Here is a 24541-nt window from a genome sequence, read left to right as displayed (position 1 = left end):
GTTACCGTTTCAAAATTTTTACCGCTCATTTCTAGTAAAATTAACTGTTGAAGGTAGGCTCTTTTCATTACATTTTTTATGTATTATCTTAGGTATCTAAAATCTTTAATTATGTTTTCGAATCACAGACAAACTTTATTAATTCTATATTGAATATTTTTATTAAAAGGTGGAAAAACAAAAAAACCACCCTTAATTTTTTATAAAAGTTATTATTTTTACCTGAAAAGGATATTGTTTTCTGTAATAAATGTATAAAAAATTAAAAGGAATTATTATTTTGTTCGTTAAATTTGTTAGATTACAGTTATTTTCTTGGATAATTTCGAAATAATTTGTAAATTCAATTAGAATGTCATAAAAGTATTAGAAATAAGGGTATATCAACATTTAGAGACATCAACATTTAAACTATATAAAAAATATCGCAAAAAGTATTCAACAATATAGATATTGCCGAAATTGAGGCAGTGGGCTGCTGTATTGCATGGAAATGATTAATAAAATTAATAAAACATTTTTTTTTTGTAATTTTTCGATAATATTTATTTCAAGCTTTTCATTGGTAAAATTATATATTCTACATTATAAATTACAACTAAAATACATTTTTATGTAACATATTTTTTTTTTACGATTTATTTTTATTTTTTTTTTTTTTAATAATGCTATGCAGTATTTTTTTTTCATGTTTTATAGTGTCAATTTAATTTTTTAGTATGAAAAAATTATAAGATATATATATATATGTGTATATATATATATTTATATTTCTACACATGTATATATAGAAATATACATTTAGGATTTATATATGTATTTTTAAAACTATTTAATAGAAATACTGATATATATATATATTTATATCAAATTAAGTGCTTTTATATAAATTATAAATTAAATCAAATTAATTTAAAAATAATATCAAATTGAATTCACAATTGAAAAGTTAATAAAAATGTCACTTCAACATTTTTAATTTTCATATTTTCTTAAATTATAGAAAAATTGCTAATATAAAAAAAAAGAAAATTAACTTTTAATTTTTTAATTTTATAATTAAAATATTTAATTTAAAACTATTTAGAAATAATTACAAAATATTTTCAAAAGTATAAGTATATAAATAATTTTTAATTAAATGATTGTATATAAAATAAATAAATTTAATATAATAAATATATTTTTAAGTGTTATAATAAATTTTATATAGTTATACATTTTATTGATATACATCTACTATTATATAATTTTATATTTATATAGGTATATATATAAATGTTTATAGTTCGAATAGGGCATTGAAATTTCTTTTTCTTTTGAATATTTTTCTTTTAAAGTAAAATTATATATATATATATATATATATATATATATATATATTTGTATATATATATATATATATATATATATTTGTATATATATATACATATATGTATATTTATTATTTTGATGTTTTGTTCTTATTATTTAAAATTAAATTTTAATAAGAATTCTATATTGTTTTTTTTTTTTGAAATATTAAATTTTTTCCAGATTTTTTTTTAGTTTTAAATGTTGTAATTTTTTCAATAATAATTATCTTAGTAAATTCAAATTTTTTATTTTATTTTTTTTCATTTTTTTTTATTGATTTTCAATACATGTATTTTCTAATAATTTTATTTTCATATATTTTGTTTTTTAATTTGATAAACCGTAACATTCAAGTTGTTTTTATATTTAACTTATTTATTATTCAATATATATATATATATATACTAAATATATTTCATATATAAATGTATATATATACATATATATATAGTTTTTTTTGTGTTTCAATTAAATTTTTTATACATGAGACTTTAAAATATATATACGTATATATATAGATTTATATATATATATATATATATATATATATATATATATACATATAAATTAATTATTATTAATTTTTCATTTTGTCCTTGCTAAATGAATTAAAGTGTTTTTTTTTGTTAAATTTTAATAATTAATAATATGTATTTAATTTTTTTTTTAATATTTATGTTTAGTTTTTTGAATTGATTTTAAATATATAGCTATATGTTATTCATCAATTATTTATTTATTTTGTTTTATTTTTTTGCTGCTTCAAATGAGCACTTTTTATGTATATGTATATACCTTTATATAAACATATATATATATATATATATATTTATAGTTTTAATTATTATGTAAGAATTTAAAATTTTTTACTAATATTTTTTAGACTTATATATAATATTAAGTCATAATTTGATGTGTTCCTAAATAAATAATAATTATGTTTTTTATTTAATATAGATGTGAGTTTTTTTTTATTATTATAATAATTTTAATTTAATTTTTTATTTTAATAAAACATATTATGATTATTTGTAAATTTTTGTTTGTTTTTTTTAGTGTTTGTTCCTTCTTTATTTTGCTGTTTTAAATTAAATAATTAAATTTGTATATGTTGTATATATAATATTAAAATATGCATATATTTTATAAGTATGTGATCTTTTATTTATTTTGTTCTTAAAATTTTGTATGTAGTTATACATATATTGTTCTATAAATATATTGATTGTAATTAATATTATTGTTCTATTGTATAATAGGTTCTTGTTTTTTAATTTGTAAAGGGAACTAATATTGAAATAGAATTTTTGTATAGAATTTTCAATATTTGTTAATTCACGTATAGTTGAATTAATTAATGAGTTTAAGAAATTTTAAATATTGTAGTAAATCTATCTGGATTTCAGAAAATGTTAGATGTTTTAATTGAAAAATTGATTTTTATGTTAATTAAAAATTTGGTATATTCCATTTTGATTACCGTTTTAAAATTTTAAATCCATAGAATTTATATGAAGTAATTTATTATAAAAATTTTCATGGCCTTAATAACCTTTTAGGATATTATTAGACTCTATTGTATGGAGTATTTCTTGAAATTTTTTTCTTTAGAAATTTTCGATATATTCCCTTATTCATATATACAGTTGATGTTCGACCATTATAGGCATTAAGCAGAATATCAATTTTTTTTATTTTGTCTTTGGTTGTTTTAAAGCTAGTCGCAATATACATATACATACACAAACAGTATAAGATCACTTTATATATATATATATATATATGCATTTTAATATTACTTTTAACATAATAGTGTTGACTGTTTTAAATTATAAAAAATATTCAAATAAATTTTATATGAATTTAAGTGTTTTTAATTAAAAAATAAAATAATGATTTTTCCGTGTAATAAGAACAAAATAATTGATTAGATAAAGATAAAATGTTTTTTTTTTTAATTTTTTATGCTATTAATTTTTTTTTTTTAATTTCCTTTCTGTTTTTCAAATGCTTCATTTATTTTCTACCCTATAAAAAAAATTCATTATTTTTTATTACTTATTTATTTATTTTATTTATTATAATATTTTTGAAAAAAGCACTTCTTCTCATCTCGCCTATGTCTGTTTGAGATATAATATTCTATTTTATACCTATACACATATTATATAGTATATATAATTAAATTAATTATTATACCATTTAAAATAAAAAAAATCTAACTATATATTTTTTTTTTAATTATAATAATATTAAATATTATTTTTTTTAAATTGCTATAAAATAATTATTATTTTCTTTTTTGCCTTTTTTAAGAACACCTACGTCATACACTCTTAATTACTGCCCTTTATTTATATATATAATTTATATATATATAATAATAATACCTTAATATAAAAGTTCAAGCGTAAAAAATTTGAAAAAATCTATTATGCAAGTTCATGAAATTAATTTTATTCTCATTTATTTTTTGATATATATAAATATTTTTTTCTTTGAAATTTTTACACTTAACTAAATTGAAATTAATATCTTTTTGTTTTGTTATTTATTTTCTAATAAGAATTCTAATAAGTGATACTAAGTAAAAATTAAAATATTTTTTTTTTTTTTGCAAATAATAAAATATTGTTAAAAAAAAGAAGGCTTGTTAAAAAATATGGTTAGGTATACACTTTTCAATTTTTCGTTTAAAACTTCATAATATATTTTATATAAATAATTGATTAAATTTTTGGGATAATTTTATATAAATATAGGTTCAATGTTTATGTAGGTGTATAAAAGGTAGACCGCACAGCCAAAGAGATGCAATTTAACAGATTGTTCCATTTTTAATTTTTATGTTGAATTTTGGTTGTTCTTAATCAACTATTTCATTTGTTTTATTAAACGTTTTCAAGATGTAATATTGATCCATAAAATAATAGTAAATGATTCTTCCACATTGTTGCAACAGGAATATCATCTTGAGGAATATATTTTGTACTGACTTGAATTTTTGTCCAATCTATACATATAAATCAAGGATTACATAAACTCATGCATTACTTAAAATCATTAAAAACAAAATTATTATATCTAAAAAAAATATAAAATTGTCAAATAAAATTGCATCTCTTTTCTTTTTTTATGGTTCTAAATTATTATTTTTATTTAAAACAAAAATATGATCATAGATCGTTCATCAATTAATTAAAATTATAGAAAATTACAAAAAATTACAAAAAAAAAAATTCCAAATCAACTAATTTTTTTCCTTTTTTGATTTTGCTATATTTTTGTTCTTTTTTTTTATTCTCATTTACTTTTTTAAATTTAAAAAATATTTCCTAACATAATCAGTTCAATTTTAATATTTTTTTATTCCCATATTTAAAGGATCCATCACAATTCAGTGATTAAATTATATATTTAGCAATGATGTATATAAATGCATATACATATATAATAATATATGTATGTAGAACAATATAATATTACATAAATATTTATATGTGTACAACTTTCGATGCCGTATCTATTATACCGTATCATATCGATCATATTATGATCGTAAAATAATTTACTCATTTTCTCATTGTGAAAATCATTTTAAATTTTAAAACACTATTATAACGACATTAATTTCATATTGATGTTGCCGTATCACTATCATTAATGATAGTGATATTTATCGTATAAAAGTTTTAAAAACATTATTATAGACACAAATCATTTATAGACAATTGATTTGTGTTTCCAATAATAGTATTGAATTTTTACGATAACGCTATTACTATCATTTAGTGACTCAATACTCAGAAAATGTTTCAATATGCAAAATATAATTTTATTAGCAACACGATTGTTGTCAGTAAAATACTGTCAATAATAAATTAGTTATACGTTAAAATACGAAGTGAATGGTTTATATATATATAAATCTTTATGTAATATTCAAATTTATTCAAACAAATATATATATGTATATGCAGTTTGTTATAATATTAAAATAAAAAAATTATTTTCATACATATTCATTTATTTTCTTTTTCCTTTGAATTATTAATTTTTTAATATATTTGACTTTGTTTTTCTTTATTATTATACTTTATTATTTTTTAATTATTAAATGTTTTCCTATATATGTTTATATATTCTATATATTTACAATCATTTAAGACAAAAACAAAAATGCGAAGCGTTCCTTTTCATTAATATCCGCCTTCATATATTTAATAGAAAAAAAAATATTAAAAAATTCATATAAAAGTTTTATTAAATAACAAGGAAAAATTAAAAAAAAAATATGTGAAAAATGCGAATATAAAAAACTTACATGAAATTTTTTTTCAATGTGGAATTGTGCTCTACTAAAATGGCATCTATATGATGGGGATTAAATTAAAAATTATATTTTATGTATCATTTAAAAACGAAATTTAATTAATTAAAAAAAGGAATAATAAAGATTGATTTTGTTAGTAGTTATATAATAATAGAAGGTTTTCACTTTAAATTAATCAAAGTTTCTTATTTATTTTTTTTAGTTTTCTCTATCAAAGAATTTCACAGCAAGTTTTTTATTTATTTTTTTTTTTTATTTTTTTCATTTTTATAATTTTATAATTATTTTCAATTTTTAAAGTTGCTTTTTAGTTAAAAATACATATATATATATATATATATATATATATATATATATAACATATATATGTGTTTATATATATATATATATAAATGTTATATATATGTTATGTATACACATATATATGTTATATATAACATATATAACATATATATAACATATATAACATATATAACATATATGCTTAAACATTTTTAGTATTTTTCTTTTTTTATTTTCTCCATTAAAAACTATATTCATTTCATATACTTCTTGTTTGTTATATATATAATTATATAATGTGTGTGTTTAATTTAAAGTCAATTTTTTTTTAGTATATATAGTCCTAATTATTTTACTTCTGATATTATATTTATATATATATATACTTAATACGTGGACGGTGCAACAATTTTATATATTTAGTACATAATATTTTTATTTTTTTTTATTTGTAATTAAAAAAAGAAAAAAATATTCAAAAAATGAAATTCATTTTTGCAATTTCAATAAATTTTCGGTTTAAAGAATTATTATTTTAAAAGTAAAATTAAAAATTTTTAGAATAAAAATTTTTCCATTATTTTAATATTAAAACTATATATATAGGTGTTGTATATATAATATATTGTTTGTATATATATCAAAATAATATGTGGGTGCAATAAAAATAAAAAAAATTATTTTATAACTTTCTATGTATTTAAAATGTAAAATTTTTCATAATAATTTGTTTTTTGCTTTGAATTATATATTTCATATTGTGATATATATATATATATATATATATATATACATATATAAACGTATATATTGTTAGATTTTATTTTATTATATACACATATACATATATATATATATATATAATCATATATATATACATATATATATATATTTATAAATAAATTGTATATATAGTTTTTAATATTATTATATTCATTTTTTTAAAATGTAAAACGGACTGAGCATTTTGTCATTAGAAATTTTTTTTTTGTTATTTTGATATTTTAATTTAAATTTTTTGTTTGTATGTATGTTTAAAAAAAAATGAATATAATTTGTAAAATATTGCATGCATATGTTTTTTTTTCTTTATTATATAAAAATGTTAATGTATAAATTGAAGCACATTTCCACGTGGGTCTTATGATGATATTTTTAATATTATATGTAATTTTATGTTTGTATTGTTAATTTAATACACGAAATTTTTAAAGTGCAAAGGAAACTAAAATTTTGTTTTTTGTTTTTTTTTTTTAGAAAAATGGCATATTATGAATGAAATATTTGTGTTTGTCATCTTAAATTCTTTTAATTTTTTTTATTATATATATATATATATATATATATATATATATATATGTATTTAAATTTTATTTTTCAAATTTTATGATTTTATTTTTTGATTCTTTTTCTTTTGATAATCAAATAAATTTAATTTGCACTTTTAAAATATATATATGTATATATATATATATATATTGTATATGTATATATATATAATCGAAAATTAAGATATGGACGATTTCCTTATTTTTTATTAAATTAAAAATTAGCTCATAAGTTTTTATATATATTCTTTTTTGTTTGTTTTTCTTTATCTTTTCTGATGTTATTATATATATATATATATATATTTTTTTTTATATTTAATCCAGAATTACTTTTGACCTAATAAATGTTTATACATTTATTTAAATTAATTATAATATATATTTTATTTTCACTTTTCTGATATATTTCTGCATGTCATTATCATAGTGTTCGGCCATTTTAATTTTATATTTTTATAATTTTTTTAATTTGTTTTTTTACTTTATATTATATAATTTTATATATACTAATATACATATATATATATATATATATATATATATATATATATATATATATATATATATATATATATATATATCTGTTGCAATATCTAATCTTTCAAAAATGAATGTTTCAAATACATACAAGGAAGTAAATATGAGACAAATATCTCAAAAATTTCTCCTATAGTATTCTCTCGTTTTTTTTTTGCATGTATATATTATATATATTTGCATATATGTATATATGTTAATATGTATATATGTTTATATAAACTTATATTATATTTATATTTATTTATTATTAATTGTATAACCTATATATTTTTATTCTATATTATATATAAGATAAATAAACTTAAAATTTTTATTTTTTTATCTCACGTTTTTTTTATTTTATTATTATTTTAATTATTTACCTCTTTTATATAATTATAATTAATGGAGTTTTTTGTTTTACTGATTTTTTTTAAATGAAAAACAAATTATTTTAATATGGATTTTATAATTCTATTATTTTTCTTCCAGTTCTATAGTATTTTAATATTATTTTGTTGTTTTTTTTTTAATTTATGTTCTGAAATTAAATAACATTTTAATGATCGATTTACAAAATGAAATTATTTTGAAAGGAAAGGGATTGGAACGGCTTAAAATTGCTTTAATTTCAAAATTATTATTGAAAATATTAATATAAAACGAAAATAAAATATTAAAATACAAGAAAAAATCAATAATTTGGTCAATATAATTTTTTAAAAACTGCGCTATTTTTATGTTCATAAATAAATGTTGTTAACAGTTAGTTTGTTTATAAACATGATTACTTTTTTCGCAATATAACGAAATTAATATGTGTATAGGTTGTAGCGCAGCTATATCATTATATGAAAGTATATTGCCATATATATCACGTTATATTTTTGAAATGAATTAAAATTAAAAATATATATCGACCATTTGACATTTTCATATAATAATTATATATATGTATGTATTTAAAATTGATGTTTTTCATTTGTTTTAACATACATTTTATAATTATAAATATAACAGTTAAAAAATATTATATAGTTTATTTATAATAAAGATATTTTATGAAACCATTTTGAAAATAAATTCATTGAATTTTTAAAATTATTATATGAAAGTTTAAAGAACATTTTGTTTTATTTTATTTTTTAATTTTTAATTATTATTTTTGCAAGTAAATTGACATTTTAATTTTTTGTATATTGTTGTTTTTTGTTTTTTATTTTTTTTTTCTAAAATTATGAGTTAATATTTAAAATTTTTTGAGTTTTAGAGAAATATTATTTATTATATATATATTGTGTAATACAATATATATATATATAAATTAAATCTCTTTTAAAATCCACTATTATAAATTTATTATCCTATTCTATTTTAAATTATTTATTTATTATTTATAGCATTTTCAATGTGATTTTTTTTTTTTGGTATTTCTATAGTATATAAACTTAAAAACAAAATATTTTATAAAGGATTTTTAACTTTAACATATTAAATTCTTAAATATGTGTGTGTATTATAAAATATATACATGGTATTAATAAAAAAGAAGAAATATAGGGAAATTAAATAATATAATTAATATTAAGAAAAATAACAGTTTGTGTAATTTGTAACAACAAACAATATTTTTTAATTATAAAAATTTTTCTCAGTTCTTTGATACTGGCAAAAATTTAAACATATTTTTTTAATTATTCTCTCTGTTTTCTTATTTTTTTTTTTTCATAATACATTTAATATTTTCTCAATATCTCTTTTTTTTTTTTTTAATATTTTATCTACAAATAAAACAATGTATAAATTCCAAATAAGAAAATAAACATGACAATTGCATTTTTAGAGGCACATAATATTTTTTAAATATTTTTACTATATTTGTTTTTTAAATTAATTTTGTTAATTGTTTTCATTTATAAAACATTATTTTTGTTTTTAACATTTGAACATTATGTTTGTTTCCAAACTTTCATTTTCTCTGAATATTTTCAGTATAACAATTTTGTTTTTAATCTTTTCAGATAATATTATACTGAAAATATATATATATAGTAAATATTTATGAAAATAAAAGTGTTGTGTACCTGTATCAAAACTTATTTTTATTTAATTTGAAATATTCTTTTTTATTTTTTTCATTTTTAATTTATATGTGTTCGATTTGAATTTAAAGAAAACCAAACGTTTCAATATATAGATAATTAGCTTTATAAATGACAGAACGATTATTTAAAAATACTCAACCATTATATAAAAATGGTTGCCCGTAACTGTCATCAGCTATTATCTAATACGTTTGTATTAATATTTGTACAGTTTATTGGTTTTACTCAATTTTAAAAATTATAGAAATTTTAAGAACTGAATTTTTTATATCTTTGTTTTTTTTTTGTGTCATTTCAATTTAAATCTGGTTATTTTAAATTTAATTACTAAATTCTTGGGAATGAATGTCAGAAGAAAATGCTATAAACATTCCCGTGGCCTAGAATTCTAAACGGTAGGCTGAACATGATGTTTCATGATCTTGTAAATTAATTGTACATCTTGAAGCTGATGGCGATAAATCTATATGATATTTAGCTAAAAGTTCTTCATTTTCTGATACCCAATATCCTAATACATCTGTATCATATGTTGGAATTATAGTAACCTCTGCAAAATATATATAATTATATTTAGTGGAAGTTCATTGAAGTAAATTAAGGTTACAATTTTTTTTTTAATTTAAGATAAAGTATACTAATAATAGATTACACTTATTTTGTTTATTTATACATACCTAAATCTTTATCTTCCCATGTTTGCTTAGCTTCTAATAATGCATCATAAACTTGACGACTAGGTTCTGTACCAGAAAATACATAGTATCTAGCTCGAACTTTTTTAAAGAATTCTACATGGGAATAATAAGAATTTCCATTATGAGGTACATAAGTTAGGTCCATATAAATTGGAGTATTTTTTCTTGCTCCTTTTACTGGTGATTCGGATCTTTTTCTTAAATTCTTTTCATTATTAAATTTTGTTTTACTTAAAATTAAACGCTTTTCTCTTTTTGGAGTTGTCCTAATATCATTTTCGCTAGTAACAGGTGCTGGCGATGGAAGCCCTAGTGGTTTACCCCACACTTTTGCTGGATCTTTTATACCTTCTGTTTCTTTTTGTTCTATACTTTTTTCACTAGTAGTTTTACTAGATGAAGATTCTATTTTAGTACTACTACTACTGCTAGAACTAACTGCTTTTTCATCTTTACTTTCTATTTTGGCAGTCTCTTCAGCTAATGGAAATTGTTTTTTAATTTGTTGAATTTTTTGTAGTGGATCTTCTAATGGAAATCGTGATTCTGTTGATTCAGATACCACTTCCCCTTTTGACGGTGAGTAAGAATATTTAGCTGTAACCGATGACATTACTTCTTCACCACGTAATTGCCTATGTTCTTCCAGTGCTTTTTCAAAATCTAAATCCGCTTCATCTAAAAATTTTGTATCGGGTTTTTTTGATAACCAAGAAGATTGTGCAATACTACTATCACCTTCTGACGGTTTAAATGATTCTTCATGTGCTTGTGAAAATGTTGTATGTGTTTTTTTTACAATTGCTATTGGTTCTGATTTAATATCGCTCAATGTTTCTGGAAGTGCACCGTAGTAAGAAGTACTCATTGGATCTGTTTTGTGCGCTATTGTTACTGGAAGAGCCGAGTGTAATTCTTCGCTTCCGTATTGTGGAGGGATATCATCTTGGCTATCATCTACATCGATGTCAGACTTTTTACTAATTCCAGAACTAGAGTGCTGTAAATCGTAGTCATAAGAAAACTTTGAAGCTGGTGAATGAGCTGCTTGTGATGTTGCGCTAAATGGTGAATGCGGAATTTCTTCATCTTCTGTAACACGAGATGCCTGTCCCGAACTTATGTCAGACCTAGGGGATTGTATCTCATGTGGGTCAAAATCGTCACTTCCTGGAGTTGAGCTTCTCATTTCAGATTTTAAAGCGCTAACTTCTTTTGTCGTTGGGAGAGCGGGTTGCTGCGGTATATCATCGGCTTTTTCATTTTCGCTTGTTGTTCTGGTTTTCGTTACCGTCACTTTTTCCTTTTCTGGGTCACTAGTGTCTGTTGTTGTAATTACCTTTTCTTCTGTAACAGTTTCTTTCCCATCGGAGGAAATTATTTTTGTAATTGTGGTAATAGTAGTTGTTATTATCTTTTCAGTACTTGATGTCAGCGATGATTTTTCCAAGTTTTTGATTTCTGTTATATCAGGTGTAGATGTTCTAGTGACATCTGGCGTACTTATAATTGAAGAACTTTTTAATTCTTCTTTACTAACTCTAGGGAAGGGAGACGTAGGTTTCGGCGAAGATTCCGGTGTTTCAGTTGAACTACGCTCTACTGGAGTGGGAATCGATCGACTTTCTGAGGTTAACATACCGGGACTAGATTTTCCTGATAAATCTTTAGGCGATGAAGTATCGGAGAACTCATTTATTTCTTTTGCATTTATCGACGATGATGATATGGTTTTGGTGGCTGAAGTGGTTAAAACAGATTGGGAAACGGAAATTTGTTTATGGTCCATTGTGTACTCATCTTTTATGTTAGGACTTACAGGTGCTGTTGGTGGTGTTTTTCTGTCAGAAATTTCCAGTAACGTTAATGCTGATTCAGCTTTGTCTGCTTTGACTTCTTCATCTGAAAATTTTCTGCAAACGTCCGTTTCTGGTGATATAGAAATTTGACTAGTGGTTTCTGTGGTCGTTTCTTTTATTGTGACAGTTTTCGATTTTTCGTCGATAGTTTCTAATTCAGTCTCACAAATTTTTTCGGACAGAGAGGTTAGTTTGTTAATTGTTTCTTCAGCTGGCTTATATATACTAGTCATCATGATTGATGCGATTGATTTTGATCTTGATTCCTTAACAGGAGATGATTGATCATCGCTTTGTTCCTCCCCGTCTGAAGTGGGTTGTGATGACGCATGGGACACTATTTTCATTTTACTTGCAACCGTTTCTTTTTCAAGAATTTTTTCGGATGGCTTAAATTCTTTTTCTATAATAAGAGCTTGACCCTTTTCAGACATTTCGTATTTATCCTTCTCTTCTATGGAAAAGGAAGTAGATTTCATTTCAGGGGAAGATTTATCTGATCCAGGCAAAGACTTAATTGTAGCCTTACTGTCTTCCTCCGGCGAAGATTTTTTAGAACACAAATCTACGTGCATTTTTTCTTCAACAAGTTCTTTTTCACAGAGTATATCCGGCGATGTTCTTCCAGAATGTACATCGGGCGTTACACTCGGAGTAAATTTAATTGTTCCCTTAGGGCATATTTCAATTTCTTCGCCACCATCTTCACTACTAGCAGTTACCAACATTCTCTGAACCGTTTGACTGTCATCTTTAACTACAGTTTGAGACAATTTTTTTTCGAGTTCTTCCTCATTAAAATCAGGAATTATTTCCGTGATTGGTTTGTCTGACTTGAGAACTTCTGCAACATTGGCTACTATTTTGGCAACTTCCTGCTCTCGAGGGGAAACTGGTCTCTGAATCTGACAAATTTCTGATGTGGTGCCTAAAGATGTTATTTCATCACTACTAGCTTTTCTTTGTGGTGAAGACCTAGTTTCCTCTTCTTCCTCTTTAATTTCATGGAGAACAGTTTCGTCCCTTTCGTAAACCACTATATTGTAATCCGTTGCAGGTTTAACACTTTTATCTGCCAAAGGAGAATCTAAAGTGGTTATGTGAGTTTCTCGCAATTCTGTTGTAAAACCAGATACACTCGTGCTTTTCCGCTCCTTGGATTCTAATTCTAACTCAATATTGGAAGTTTTTGCTTCTTTTTGTACTATTTGGTGATCTGAAATTATTTCCTTAAAATAAATTTCTAATTTAATATGCGAAAAACCCAAACTCACCTTCACCTGCGAAAAAAACTGCGATTTCTTCCTCTCCATCTTTCAATTGGCCTTCAAGTAACTTGCCTGATTCTTTGCCTAATTTGATTTTTGAATCATCTATTTTCGATGAACGAGATGCCTCCTCAATTGATTGTTTTGTGTCCTCTTCTTTTGAAGGGGAAGCAGACTTTTCGTCAGGTTTCTCGTCGGATGAAAACTTCTCACTGATAACAGATTCTCTTCGTGATACTGTTTTCTCTTCCTCTTTTGTTTCTTCTTCTTTTGATGGTGAAGGAGATTTTGAGGAAGATTCTTTTCGTGATTCCGGCTTCCCTTCGTCTTTAACTTCTTCCTCCTTGGAAGGTGCCGGAGACTTCACACCAGAAGTTTTTGCTGGTGAAAGCTTTTCACTTATAGCAGATCCTCTTCGTGATTCTGATTTTGGATCATCTTTGGTTTCTTCTTCTTTGGAAGGGGAAGGAGTCTTCCCTTCAGGCGTTTTCGCTGGAGATAGTTTTTCACTCGTAGCAGATTCCCTTCGGGATCCTGGTTTCTCTTCGGCTTTCGTTTTTTCTTCCATTGATGGTGATGGCGACTCTGTGGAAGGTTCCTTTGCCAGAGACTGTTTTTCACTAACAACAGATCCTCTTCGTGATTCCGTTTTGGCTACGTCTTTTACTTCCTCTTCTTTGGAAGGCGTAGGAGATTTTGCGTCAGATGTTTTTGCTGGTGATAACTTTTCACTTAAAACAGATTCTCTTCGTGATTCTGATTTTCCTTCTTCTTTGGTTTCTTCTTCTTTTGAAGGTGAAGGAGATTTCGCGGAAGGCTCCTTTGCTGGTGATGCTCTTTCACTTGTAATAGATTCTTTTCGTGATTCCGGCTTAGATTCATCTTTAATTTCTTCTTCTTTGGAAGGCGTAGGAGATTTTGCGTCAGATATTTTCGATGGTGATATCTGCTCACTCATAAGAGATTCTCTTCGTGATTCTGATTTTGCGTCCTCTTTGGTATCGTCTTCTTTTGAAGGTGAAGGAGATTTTGCGGAAGGCTCTTTTGCTGGGGATGCTTTTTCACTTGCAGTAGATTCTCTTCGAGATTCCGATTTAGACTCATCTTTCAATTCTCCTCCTTTGGAAGGCGTAGGAGATTTTGCGTCAGATGTTTTCGCTGGTGATAGCTGTTCACTCATGACAGATTCTCTCCGTGATTCTGATTTTGCATCTTCTTTGGTATCTTCTTCTTTTGACGGTGAAGGAGATTTTGCGGAAGGCTCTTCTACTGGAGATGCTTTTCCACTGACAATGGATTCTTTTCGTGATTCCGGTTTAGATTCGTCTTTCATTTCTTCTTCTTTGGAAGGCGTAGGAGATTTTGCGTCAGATGTTTTCGCTGGTGATAGCTGTTCACTTATGACAGATTCTCTCCGTGATTCTGATTTTGCATCTTCTTTGGTATCTTCTTCTTTTGACGGTGAAGGAGATTTTGCGGAAGGCTCTTTTACTGGAGATGCTTTTCCACTGACAATGGATTCTTTTCGTGATTCCGGTTTAGATTCGTCTTTCATTTCTTCTTCTTTGGAAGGCGTAAGAGATTTTGCGTCAGATATTTTCGCTGGTGATAGTTGTTCACTTATAACAGATTCTCTTCGTGATTCTGGTTTTGCGTCCTCTTTGCTATCTTCTTCTTTTGAAGGTGAAGGAGATTTTGCAGAAGACTCTCTTATTGGGGATGCTTTTCCACTTGCAATGGATTCTTTTCGTGATTCTGTTTTAGATTCATCTTTCAATTCTCCTTCTTTGTAAGGTGAAGGAGATTTAGCCTCAGACGTTTTCGCTGGAGACAGCTTTTCACTCATAACAGATTCTCTTCGTGATTCAAATTTTTCTTCCTCTTTGGTTTCTTCTTCTTTTGAAGGTGAGGGAGATTTTGCGGAATGCTCTTTTGTTGGGAATGCTTTTTCACTTGTAATGGATTCTTTTCGTGATTCCGGTTTAGATTCGTCTTTCAATTCTTCTACTTTGGAAGGCAAAGAAGTTTGTTCGTCAGATGTTTTTGCTGGGGATTCACTCATAACAGATTCTTTTCGTGATTGTGATTTTCCTTCTTCTTTGATTTCTTCTTCTTTTGAAGGTGAAGGAGATTTTGCTGGCGACTCTTTTGCTGGCGATGTTTTTTCACTTGCAATAGATTCTTTTCTTGATTCCGGTTTAGATTCATCCTTCAATTCTCCTTCTTTGGAAGGCGAAGAAGATTTTGTGTCAGATATTTTCGCCGGTGATGGCTGTTCACTCATAATAGATTCTCTTCGTGATTCTGATTCTCCTTCCTCTTTGGTTTCTTCTTCTTTTGAAGGTGAAGGAGATTTTGCAGGAGGCTCTTTTGTTGGGGATGCTTTTTCACTTGCAATAGATTCTTTTCGTGATTCCGGTTTAGATTTTTCTTCCAATTTTCCTTCTTTGGAAGGCGTAGGAGATTTTGATTCAGACATTTTCGCTGGCGATAGCTGTTCACTCATAACAGATTCTCCTCGTGATTCTGATTTTGCTTGCTCTTTGGCTTCTTCCTCTTTTGGGGGTGATGGAGATTTTTCATAAGGTTCTTTTACTGGAGACTGTTTTTCACTAATAACGGATTCTCTTTGTGATTCCGGTTTTACACCTTCCTCTATTTCTTCCTCTTTGGAGGGCGCTGGAGATTTTGCGTCAGATGTTTTTGCTGGTGATAGCTGTTCGCTCACAACAGATTCTCTTCGTGATTCTGATTTTTGTTCCTCTTTGGCTTCTTCTTCTTTTGAAGGTGAAGGCGATTTTGCGGAAGGCTCTTTAGCTGGGGATGCTTTTTCACTTGCAATGGATTCCTTTCGGGATTCCGGTTTTACTTTGTCTTTTATTTCCTCTTCTTTGGAAGGGGTAGGAGATTTTGCTTCAGGTATTTTCGCTGGTGATAGCTTTTCACTTGTCACAGATTCTCTATGTGATTCTGATTTTGCTGCCTCTATGGTTTCTTCTTCTTTTAAGAGTGATGGTGATTTTGCCGAAAGTTCTTTTACTGGAGATTGTTTTTCACTAGTAACGGATCCTCTTCGCGATTCCGGTTTTGCACCTTCCTTTATTTCTTCCTCTTTGGAGGGTGTTGGAGATTTTGCGTCAGATGTTTTAGCTGGTGATAACTTTTCACTCGTCACAGATTCTCTGCGTGATTTTGGTTTCTCTTCCTCCATTACTTCTTGTTCTTTGGAAGGTGAAGTAGACACTATGTCAGATATTTTAGCTGGTGATAACTTTTCACTGACAATCGACTCTCTCCGCGATTCTGCTTTTTCTTCCTCTTTTGCTTTTTCTTTTGATGGCGAGATGGATTTTTCAGAAGGTTCTTTAATTGGCGATTTCTTTTCACTTACAACAGATTCTCTTCGTGATTCTGGTTTCTCTTCCTCCTTTGCTTCTTCTTCTTTAGAAGGCGAAGGAGACACGACGTCAGCTTTTTCAGCTGGTGATAACTTCTCACTGACAACAGATTCCCTTCGAGATTCCGGTTTCTCTTCTTCCTTTGTTTCTTCTTTTGATGGCGAAATGGATTTTTCAGAAGGTTCTTTAATTGGCGATTTCTTTTCGCTAATAACAGATTCTCTTCGCGATTCTGGTTTCTCTTCCTCCTTTGCTCCTTCTTCTTTAGAAGGCGAAGGAGACACGACGTCAGATTTTTTAGCTGGCGATAACTTCTCACTGACAACAGATTCTCTTCGAGATTCTGGTTTCTTTTCTTGCTTAGGTTCTTCTTCTTCTTTAGAAGGCGAAGGAGACCCCACATCAGGTTTTTTATCAGCCGATAGCTTCTCACTGACAGCAGATCCTCTTCGAGATTCTGGTTTCTCTTCCTCCTTTGTTTCTTCTTTTGATGGCGAGATGGGTTTTTCAGAAGGTTCTTTAATTGGCGATTTCTTTTCACTTACAAGAGATTCTCTTCGTGATTTTAGTTTCTCTTCCTCCTTCGCTTCTTCTTCTTTAGAAGGCGAAGGAGGCACGACGTCAGCTTTTTCAGCTGGTGATAACTTCTCACTGACAACAGATTCCCTTCGAGATTCCGGTTTCTCTTCTTCCTTTGTTTCTTCTTTTGATGGCGAGATGGATTTTTCAGAAGGTTCTTTAATTGGCGATTTCTTTTCGCTAATAACAGATTCTCTTCGTGATTCTGGTTTCTCTTCCTCCTTTGCTTCTTCTTCCTTAGAAGGCGAAGGAGACACGACGTCAGCTTTTTTAGCTGGTGATAACTTCTCACTAACAACAGATTCTCTTCGAGATTCCGGTTTCTCTTCCTCCTTTGCTTCCTCTTCCTTGGAAGGCGAAGGAGACCCCACATCAGACTTTTTATCTGACGAGAGCTTCTCACTGACAACAGATTCTCTTCGAGATTCTGGTTTCTCTTCTTCCTTTGTTTCTTCTTTTGATGGCGAGATGGATTTTTCAGAAGGTTCCTTAATTGGCGATTTCTTTTCGCTAATAACAGATTCTCTTCGTGATTCTGGTTTCTCTTCCTCCTTTGCTTCTTCTTCTTTAGAAGGCGAAGGAGACACGACGTCAGCTTTTTTAGCTGGTGATAACTTCTCACTGACAAGAGATTCTCTTCGAGATTCAGGTTTCTCTTCCTCCTTTGCTTCTTCTTCTTTGGAAGGCGAAGGAGACCCCACATCAGATTTTTTAGCTGACGATAGCTTCTCACTGACAACAGATTCTCTTCGCGATTCTGGTTTCTCTTCCTCCTTTGCTTCTTCTTCTTTAGAAGGCGAAGAAGACACGACGTCAGATTTCTGAGTTGGTAATAATTTTTCACTAACAACGGACTCTCTTCGTGATTCAGATTTCTCTTCCTCCTTTGTTTTTTCTTTTGATGGCGAGATGGATTTTTCAGAAGGTTCTTTTATAGGCGATTTCTTTTCACTAATAATAGATTCTCTTCGTGACTCTGTTTTCTCTTCCTCCTTTGGTTCTTCTTCTTTAGAAGGCGAAGGAGACACGACGTCAGATTTCTTAGCTGGTGACATTTTGTCACTAACAACGGACTGTCTTCGCGATTCTGGTTTGTCTTCCTCCTTTGTTTCTTCTTTTGATAGCGAGATGGATTTTTCAGAAGCTTCTTTTATAGGCGATTTCTTTTCACTAATAACAGATTCTCTTCGTGATTCTGGTTTCTCTTCCTCCTTTGGTTCTTCTTCTTTAGAAGGCGAAGGAGACACGACGTCAGATTTCTTAGCTGGTGATAATTTTTCACTAACAACTGACTGTCTTCGCGATTCTGGTTTGTCTTCCTCCTTCGTTTCTTCTTTTGATGGCGGGATGGATTTTTCAGAAGGTTCTTTGGTAGGCGATTTCTTTTCACTTACAACAGATTCTCTACGTGATTCTGATTTCCCTTCCTCCTTTGCTTCTTCTTCTTTAGAAGGCGAGGGAGACACGACGTCAGATTTCTTAACTGGTGATAATTTTTCACTATCAACGGACTCTTTTCGCGATTCTGGTTTCTCTTCCTCCTTTGTTTCTTCTTTTGATGGCGAGATGGATTTTTCAGAAGGTTCTTTAATTGGCGATTTCTTTTCACTTACAACAGATTCTCTACGTGATTCTGATTTTCCTTCCTCCTTTGCTTCTTCTTCTTTAGAAGGCGAAGGAGACACGACGTCAGATTTCTTAGCTGGTGATAATTTTGCACTAACAACGGACTCTCTTCGCGATTCTGGTTTCTCTTCCTCCTTTGTTTCTTCTTTTGACGGCGAGATGGATTTTTCAGAAGGTTCTTTTATAGGCGATTTCTTTTCACTAATAACAGATTCTCTTCGTGATTCTGGTTTTTCTTCCTCCTTGACTTCATCTTCTTTAGAAGGCGAAGGGGACACGACGTCCGATTTCTCAGCTGGTGATAATTTTTCACTAACAGCGGACTCTCTTCGCGATTCTGGTTTCTCTTCCTCCTTTGCTTCTTCTTTAGATGGCGAGATGGATTTTTCAGAAGGTTCTTTTATTGGCGATTTCTTTTCACTTGCAACAGATTCTCTTCGTGATTCTGGTTTTTCTTCCTCCTTGACTTCATCTTCTTTAGAAGGCGAAGGGGACACGACGTCCGATTTCTCAGCTGGTGATAATTTTTCACTAACAGCGGACTCTCTTCGCGATTCTGGTTTCTCTTCCTCCTTTGCTTCTTCTTTAGATGGCGAGATGGATTTTTCAGAAGGTTCTTTTATTGGCGATTTCTTTTCACTTGCAACAGATTCTCTACGTGATTCTGATTTCCCTTCCTCCTTTGCTTCTTCTTCTTTAGAAGGCGAAGGAGACACGACGTCAGATTTCTTGGCTGGTGATAATTTTTCACTAACAACGGACTCTCTTCGCGATTCTGGTTTCTCTTCCTCCTTTGTTACTTCTTTTGATGGCGAGATGGATTTTTCAGAAGGTTCTTTTATAGGCGATTTCTTTTCACTAATAATAGATTCTCTTCGTGACTCTGTTTTCTCTTCTTCCTTTGGTTCTTCTTCTTTAGAAGGCGAAGGAGACGCGACGTCAGACTTCTTAGCTGGTGATAATTTTTCACTAACAACGGACTCTCTTCGCGATTCTGGTTTCTCTTCCTCCTTTGTTTCTTCTTCTTTAGAAGGCGAAGGAGACACGACGTCAGATTTCTTAGCTGGTGATAATTTTTCACTAACAACGGACTCTCTTCGCGATTCTGGTTTCTCTTCCTCCTTCGTTTCTTCTTTTGTTGGCGAGATTGATTTTTCAGAAGGTTCTTTTATAGGCGATTTCTTTTCACTAATAACAGATTCTCTTCGTGATTCGGGTTTCTCTTCCTGCTTGGCTTCATCTTCTTTAGAAGGCGAAGGGGACACGACGTCAGATTTCTTAGCTGGTGATAATTTTTCACTAACAACGGACTCTCTTCGCGATTCTGGTTTCTCTTCCTCCTTTGTTTCTTCTTTTGATGGCGAGATGGATTTTTCAGAAGGTTCTTTAATTGGCGATTTCTTTTCACTTACAACAGATTCTCTACGTGATTCTGATTTCCCTTCCTCCTTTGCTTCTTCTTCTTTAGAAGGCGAAGGAGACACGACGTCAGATTTCTTAGCTGGTGATAATTTTTCACTAACAACGGACTCTCTTCGCGATTCTGGTTTCTCTTCCTCCTTCGTTTCTTCTTTTGTTGGCGAGATTGATTTTTCAGAAGGTTCTTTTATAGGCGATTTCTTTTCACTAATAACAGATTCTCTTCGTGATTCGGGTTTCTCTTCCTGCTTGGCTTCATCTTCTTTAGAAGGCGAAGGGGACACGACGTCAGATTTCTTAGCTGGTGATAATTTTTCACTAACAACGGACTCTCTTCGCGATTCTGCTTTCTCTTCCTCCTTTGTTTCTTCTTCTTTAGAAGGCGAAGGAGACACGACGTCAGATTTCTTTGCTGGTGATAATTTTTCACTGACAACGGAGTGTCTCCGCGATTCTGGTTTCTCTTCCTCCTTCGCTTCTTCTTTTGTTGGCGAGATTGATTTTTCAGAAGGTTCTTTTATTGGCGATTTTGTTTCACTGATAACAGATTCTTTTCGTGATTCTGATTTCCCTTCCTCCTTTGCTTCTTCTTCTTGAGAAGGCGAAGCAGACACGACGTCAGCTTTTTTAGCTGGTGATAACTTCTCACTGACAACAGATTCTCTTCGAGATTCCGGTTTCTCTTCCTCCTTTGCTTCTTCTTCCTTGGAAGGCGAAGGAGACACGACGTCAGATTTTTTAGCTGGTGATAATTTTTCACTAACAACGGACTCTCTTCGCGATTCTGGTTTCTCTTCCTCCTTTGCTTCTTCTTCTTTAGAAGGCGAAGGAGACACGACGTCAGATTTCTTAGCTGGTGATAATTTTTCACTAACAACGGACTCTCTTCGCGATTGTGGTTTCTCTTCCTCCTTTGTTTCTTCTTTTGACGGCGAGATGGATTGCTCAGAAGGTTCTTTTATAGGCGATTTCTTTTCACTAATAACAGATTCTCTTCGAGATTCTGGTTTCTCTTCCTCCTTTTCTTCTTCTTCTTTAGAAGGCGAAGGAGACACGACGTCAGATTTCTTTGCTGGTGATAATTTTTCACTAACAACGGACTCTCTTCGCGATTCTGCTTTCTCTTCCTCCTTTGTTTCTTCTTTTGATGGAGAAATGGATTTTTCAGAAGGTTCTTTTATTTGGGATTTTGTTTCACTGATAACAGATTCTCTTCGTGATTCTGATTTCCCTACCTCCTTTGCTTCTTCTTCTTTAGAAGGCGAAGGAGACACGATGTCAGATTTCTTAGCTGGTGATAATTTTTCACTAACAACGGACTCTCTTCGCGATTCTGGTTTCTCTTCCTCCTTTGCTTCTTCTTTAGATGGCGAGATGGATTTTTCAGAAGGTTCTTTAATTGGCGATTTCTTTTCACTTGCAACAGATTCTCTACGTGATTCTGTTTTCTCTTCCTTCTTTGCTTCTTCTTCTTTAGAAGGCGAAGGAGATACAATTTCTGATTTTTTAGATGGTGATAATTTTTCACTAACAACGGACTCTCGTCGCGATTCTGCTTTCTCTTCCTCCTTTGTTTCTTCTTTTGATGGCGAGATGGATTTTTCAGAAGGTTCTTTTATAGGTGATTTCTTTTCACTAATAACAGATTCTCTTCGTGATTCTGGTTTCTCTTCCTCCTTTGCTTCTTCTTCTTTAGAAGGTGAAGGGGACACGACATCAGATTTCTTAGATGGTGATAATTTTTCACTAACAACGGACTCTCTTCGCGATTCTGCTTTCTCTTCCTCCTTTGTTTCTTCTTTTGATGGCGAGATGGATTTTTCAGAAGGTTCTTTTATAGGTGATTTCTTTTCACTAATAACAGATTCTCTTCGTGATTCTGGTTTCTCTTCCTCCTTTGCTTCTTCTTCTTTAGAAGGCGATGGGGAGACGACGTCAGATTTTTTAGCTGGTGATAATTTTTCACTAACAACGGACTCTCTTCGCGATTCTGCTTTCTCTTCCTCCTTTGTTTCTTCTTTTGATGGCGAGATGGATTTTTCAGAAGGTTCTTTTATAGGTGATTTCTTTTCACTAATAACAGATTCTCTTCGTGATTCTGGTTTCTCTTCCTCCTTTGCTTCTTCTTCTTTAGAAGGCGAGGGAGACACGACATCAGATTTCTTTGCTGGTGATAATTTTTCACTTACAACAGACTCTCTGCGCGATTCTGGTTTCTCTTCCTCCTTTGCTTCTTCTTCTTTAGAAGGCGATGGGGAGACGACGTCAGATTTTTTAGCTGGTGATAATTTTTCACTAACAACGGACTCTCTTCGCGAATCTGCTTTCTCTTCCTCCTTTGTTTCTTCTTTTGATGGCGAGATGGATTTTTCAGAAGGTTCTTTTATAGGTGATTTCTTTTCACTAATAACAGATTCTCTTCGTGATTCTGGTTTCTCTTCCTCCTTTGCTTCTTCTTCTTTAGAAGGTGAAGGGGAAACGACGTCAGATTTTTTAGCTGGTGATAATTTTTCACTAACAACGGACTCTCTTCGCGAATCTGCTTTCTCTTCCTCCTTTGTTTCTTCTTTTGATGGCGAGATGGATTTTTCAGAAGGTTCTTTTATAGGTGATTTCTTTTCACTAATAACAGATTCTCTTCGTGATTCTGGTTTCTCTTCCTCCTTTGCTTCTTCTTCTTTAGAAGGCGAGGGAGACACGACATCAGATTTCTTAGCTGGGGATAATTTTTCACTAACAACGGACTCTCTTCGCGATTCTGGTTTCTCTTCCTCCTTTGTTTCTTCTGCTTTAGGAGGCGAAGGAGACACGATGTCAGATTTCAGAGCTGGTGATAATTTTTCACCAACAACAGATTCTCTTTGAGATTCTGGTTTCTGTTCCTCCTTTGTTTCTTCTTTTGATGGCGAGATGGATTTTTCAGAAGGTTCCTTTATTGGTGATTTCGTTTCGCTAATAACAGATTCTCTACGTGATTCTGGTTTTTCTTCCTCCTTTGCTTCTTCTTCTTTAGAAGGTGAAGGAGACGCGATGTCAGATTTCTTAGCTGGTGATAATTTTTCACTAAGAACAGACTCTCTTCGCGATTCTTGTTTCTGTTCTTCCTTTATTTCTTCTTTTGATGGCGAGATGGATTTTTCAGAAGGTTCTTTTATAGGCGATTTCTTTTCACTTACAACAGATTCTCTTCGTGATTCTGGTTTCTCTTCCTCCTTAGCTTCTTCTTCTTCTCCTTTAGATGGCGAAGGTGACACGACTTCAGATTTCTTAGCTGGTGATAACTTTTCACTAACAACGGACTCTCTTCGCGACTCTGGTTTCTCTTCCTCCTTTGTTTCTTCTTTTGATGGCGAGACGGATTTTTCAGAAGGTTCTTTTATAGGCGATTTCTTTTCACTGATAACAGATTCTCTACGTGATTCTGCTTTCTCTTCCTCCTTGGCTTCTTCTTCTTTAGAAGGCGAAGGAGACACAATTTCTGATTTTTTAGATGGTGATAATTTTTCACTAACAACAGACTCTCTTCGCGATTTGTCTTCCTCCTTTGTTTGTTCTTTTAGTGGCGAGATGGATTTTTCAGAATGTCGTTTTCCTTCCTCTTTTGCTTCTTCTTCCTTGGAAGGAGATTTTAGAGAAGATTCTTTTGCTGGCGAATGTTTTTCACTTGTAGCAGATTCTCGTCGCGCTTTTAATTCTGCTTGCGTAAGGTGCGATGGTTCTGTAGATGTGATAAGTACAGCCTTTGGCGAAATGGTTTCCGTTTCTGAA

General features: G+C 29.4%; 1 protein-coding gene across 1 annotated transcript in view; it reads right to left on the bottom strand.

Moving 5' to 3' along the window:
- Positions 1 to 9593: 9593 nt before the first annotated feature.
- The window catches only part of LOC129607645 (microtubule-associated protein futsch), a 31886-nt gene continuing 16938 nt past the window's right edge, over positions 9594 to 24541 (bottom strand). Inside the window, exons 7-9 of the mRNA XM_055518780.1 lie at positions 13758 to 24536; positions 10604 to 13699; positions 9594 to 10476 (exon numbers count right to left, since the gene is read on the bottom strand). Of these exons, the coding sequence (XP_055374755.1) occupies positions 10307 to 10476; positions 10604 to 13699; positions 13758 to 24536 (14045 nt within the window). The 3' untranslated portion in view covers positions 9594 to 10306. The remainder of the gene's footprint in view (positions 10477 to 10603; positions 13700 to 13757; positions 24537 to 24541) is intronic.

Source organism: Condylostylus longicornis, unplaced genomic scaffold, assembly GCF_029603195.1.
Source record: "Condylostylus longicornis isolate FDR11 unplaced genomic scaffold, ASM2960319v2 ptg000028l, whole genome shotgun sequence".
In the NCBI taxonomy this organism is placed as follows: domain Eukaryota; kingdom Metazoa; phylum Arthropoda; class Insecta; order Diptera; family Dolichopodidae; genus Condylostylus; species Condylostylus longicornis.
The sequence above is the reverse complement of the archived record's forward strand: the minus strand, read 5'-3'. Positions and strand labels throughout refer to the sequence as shown.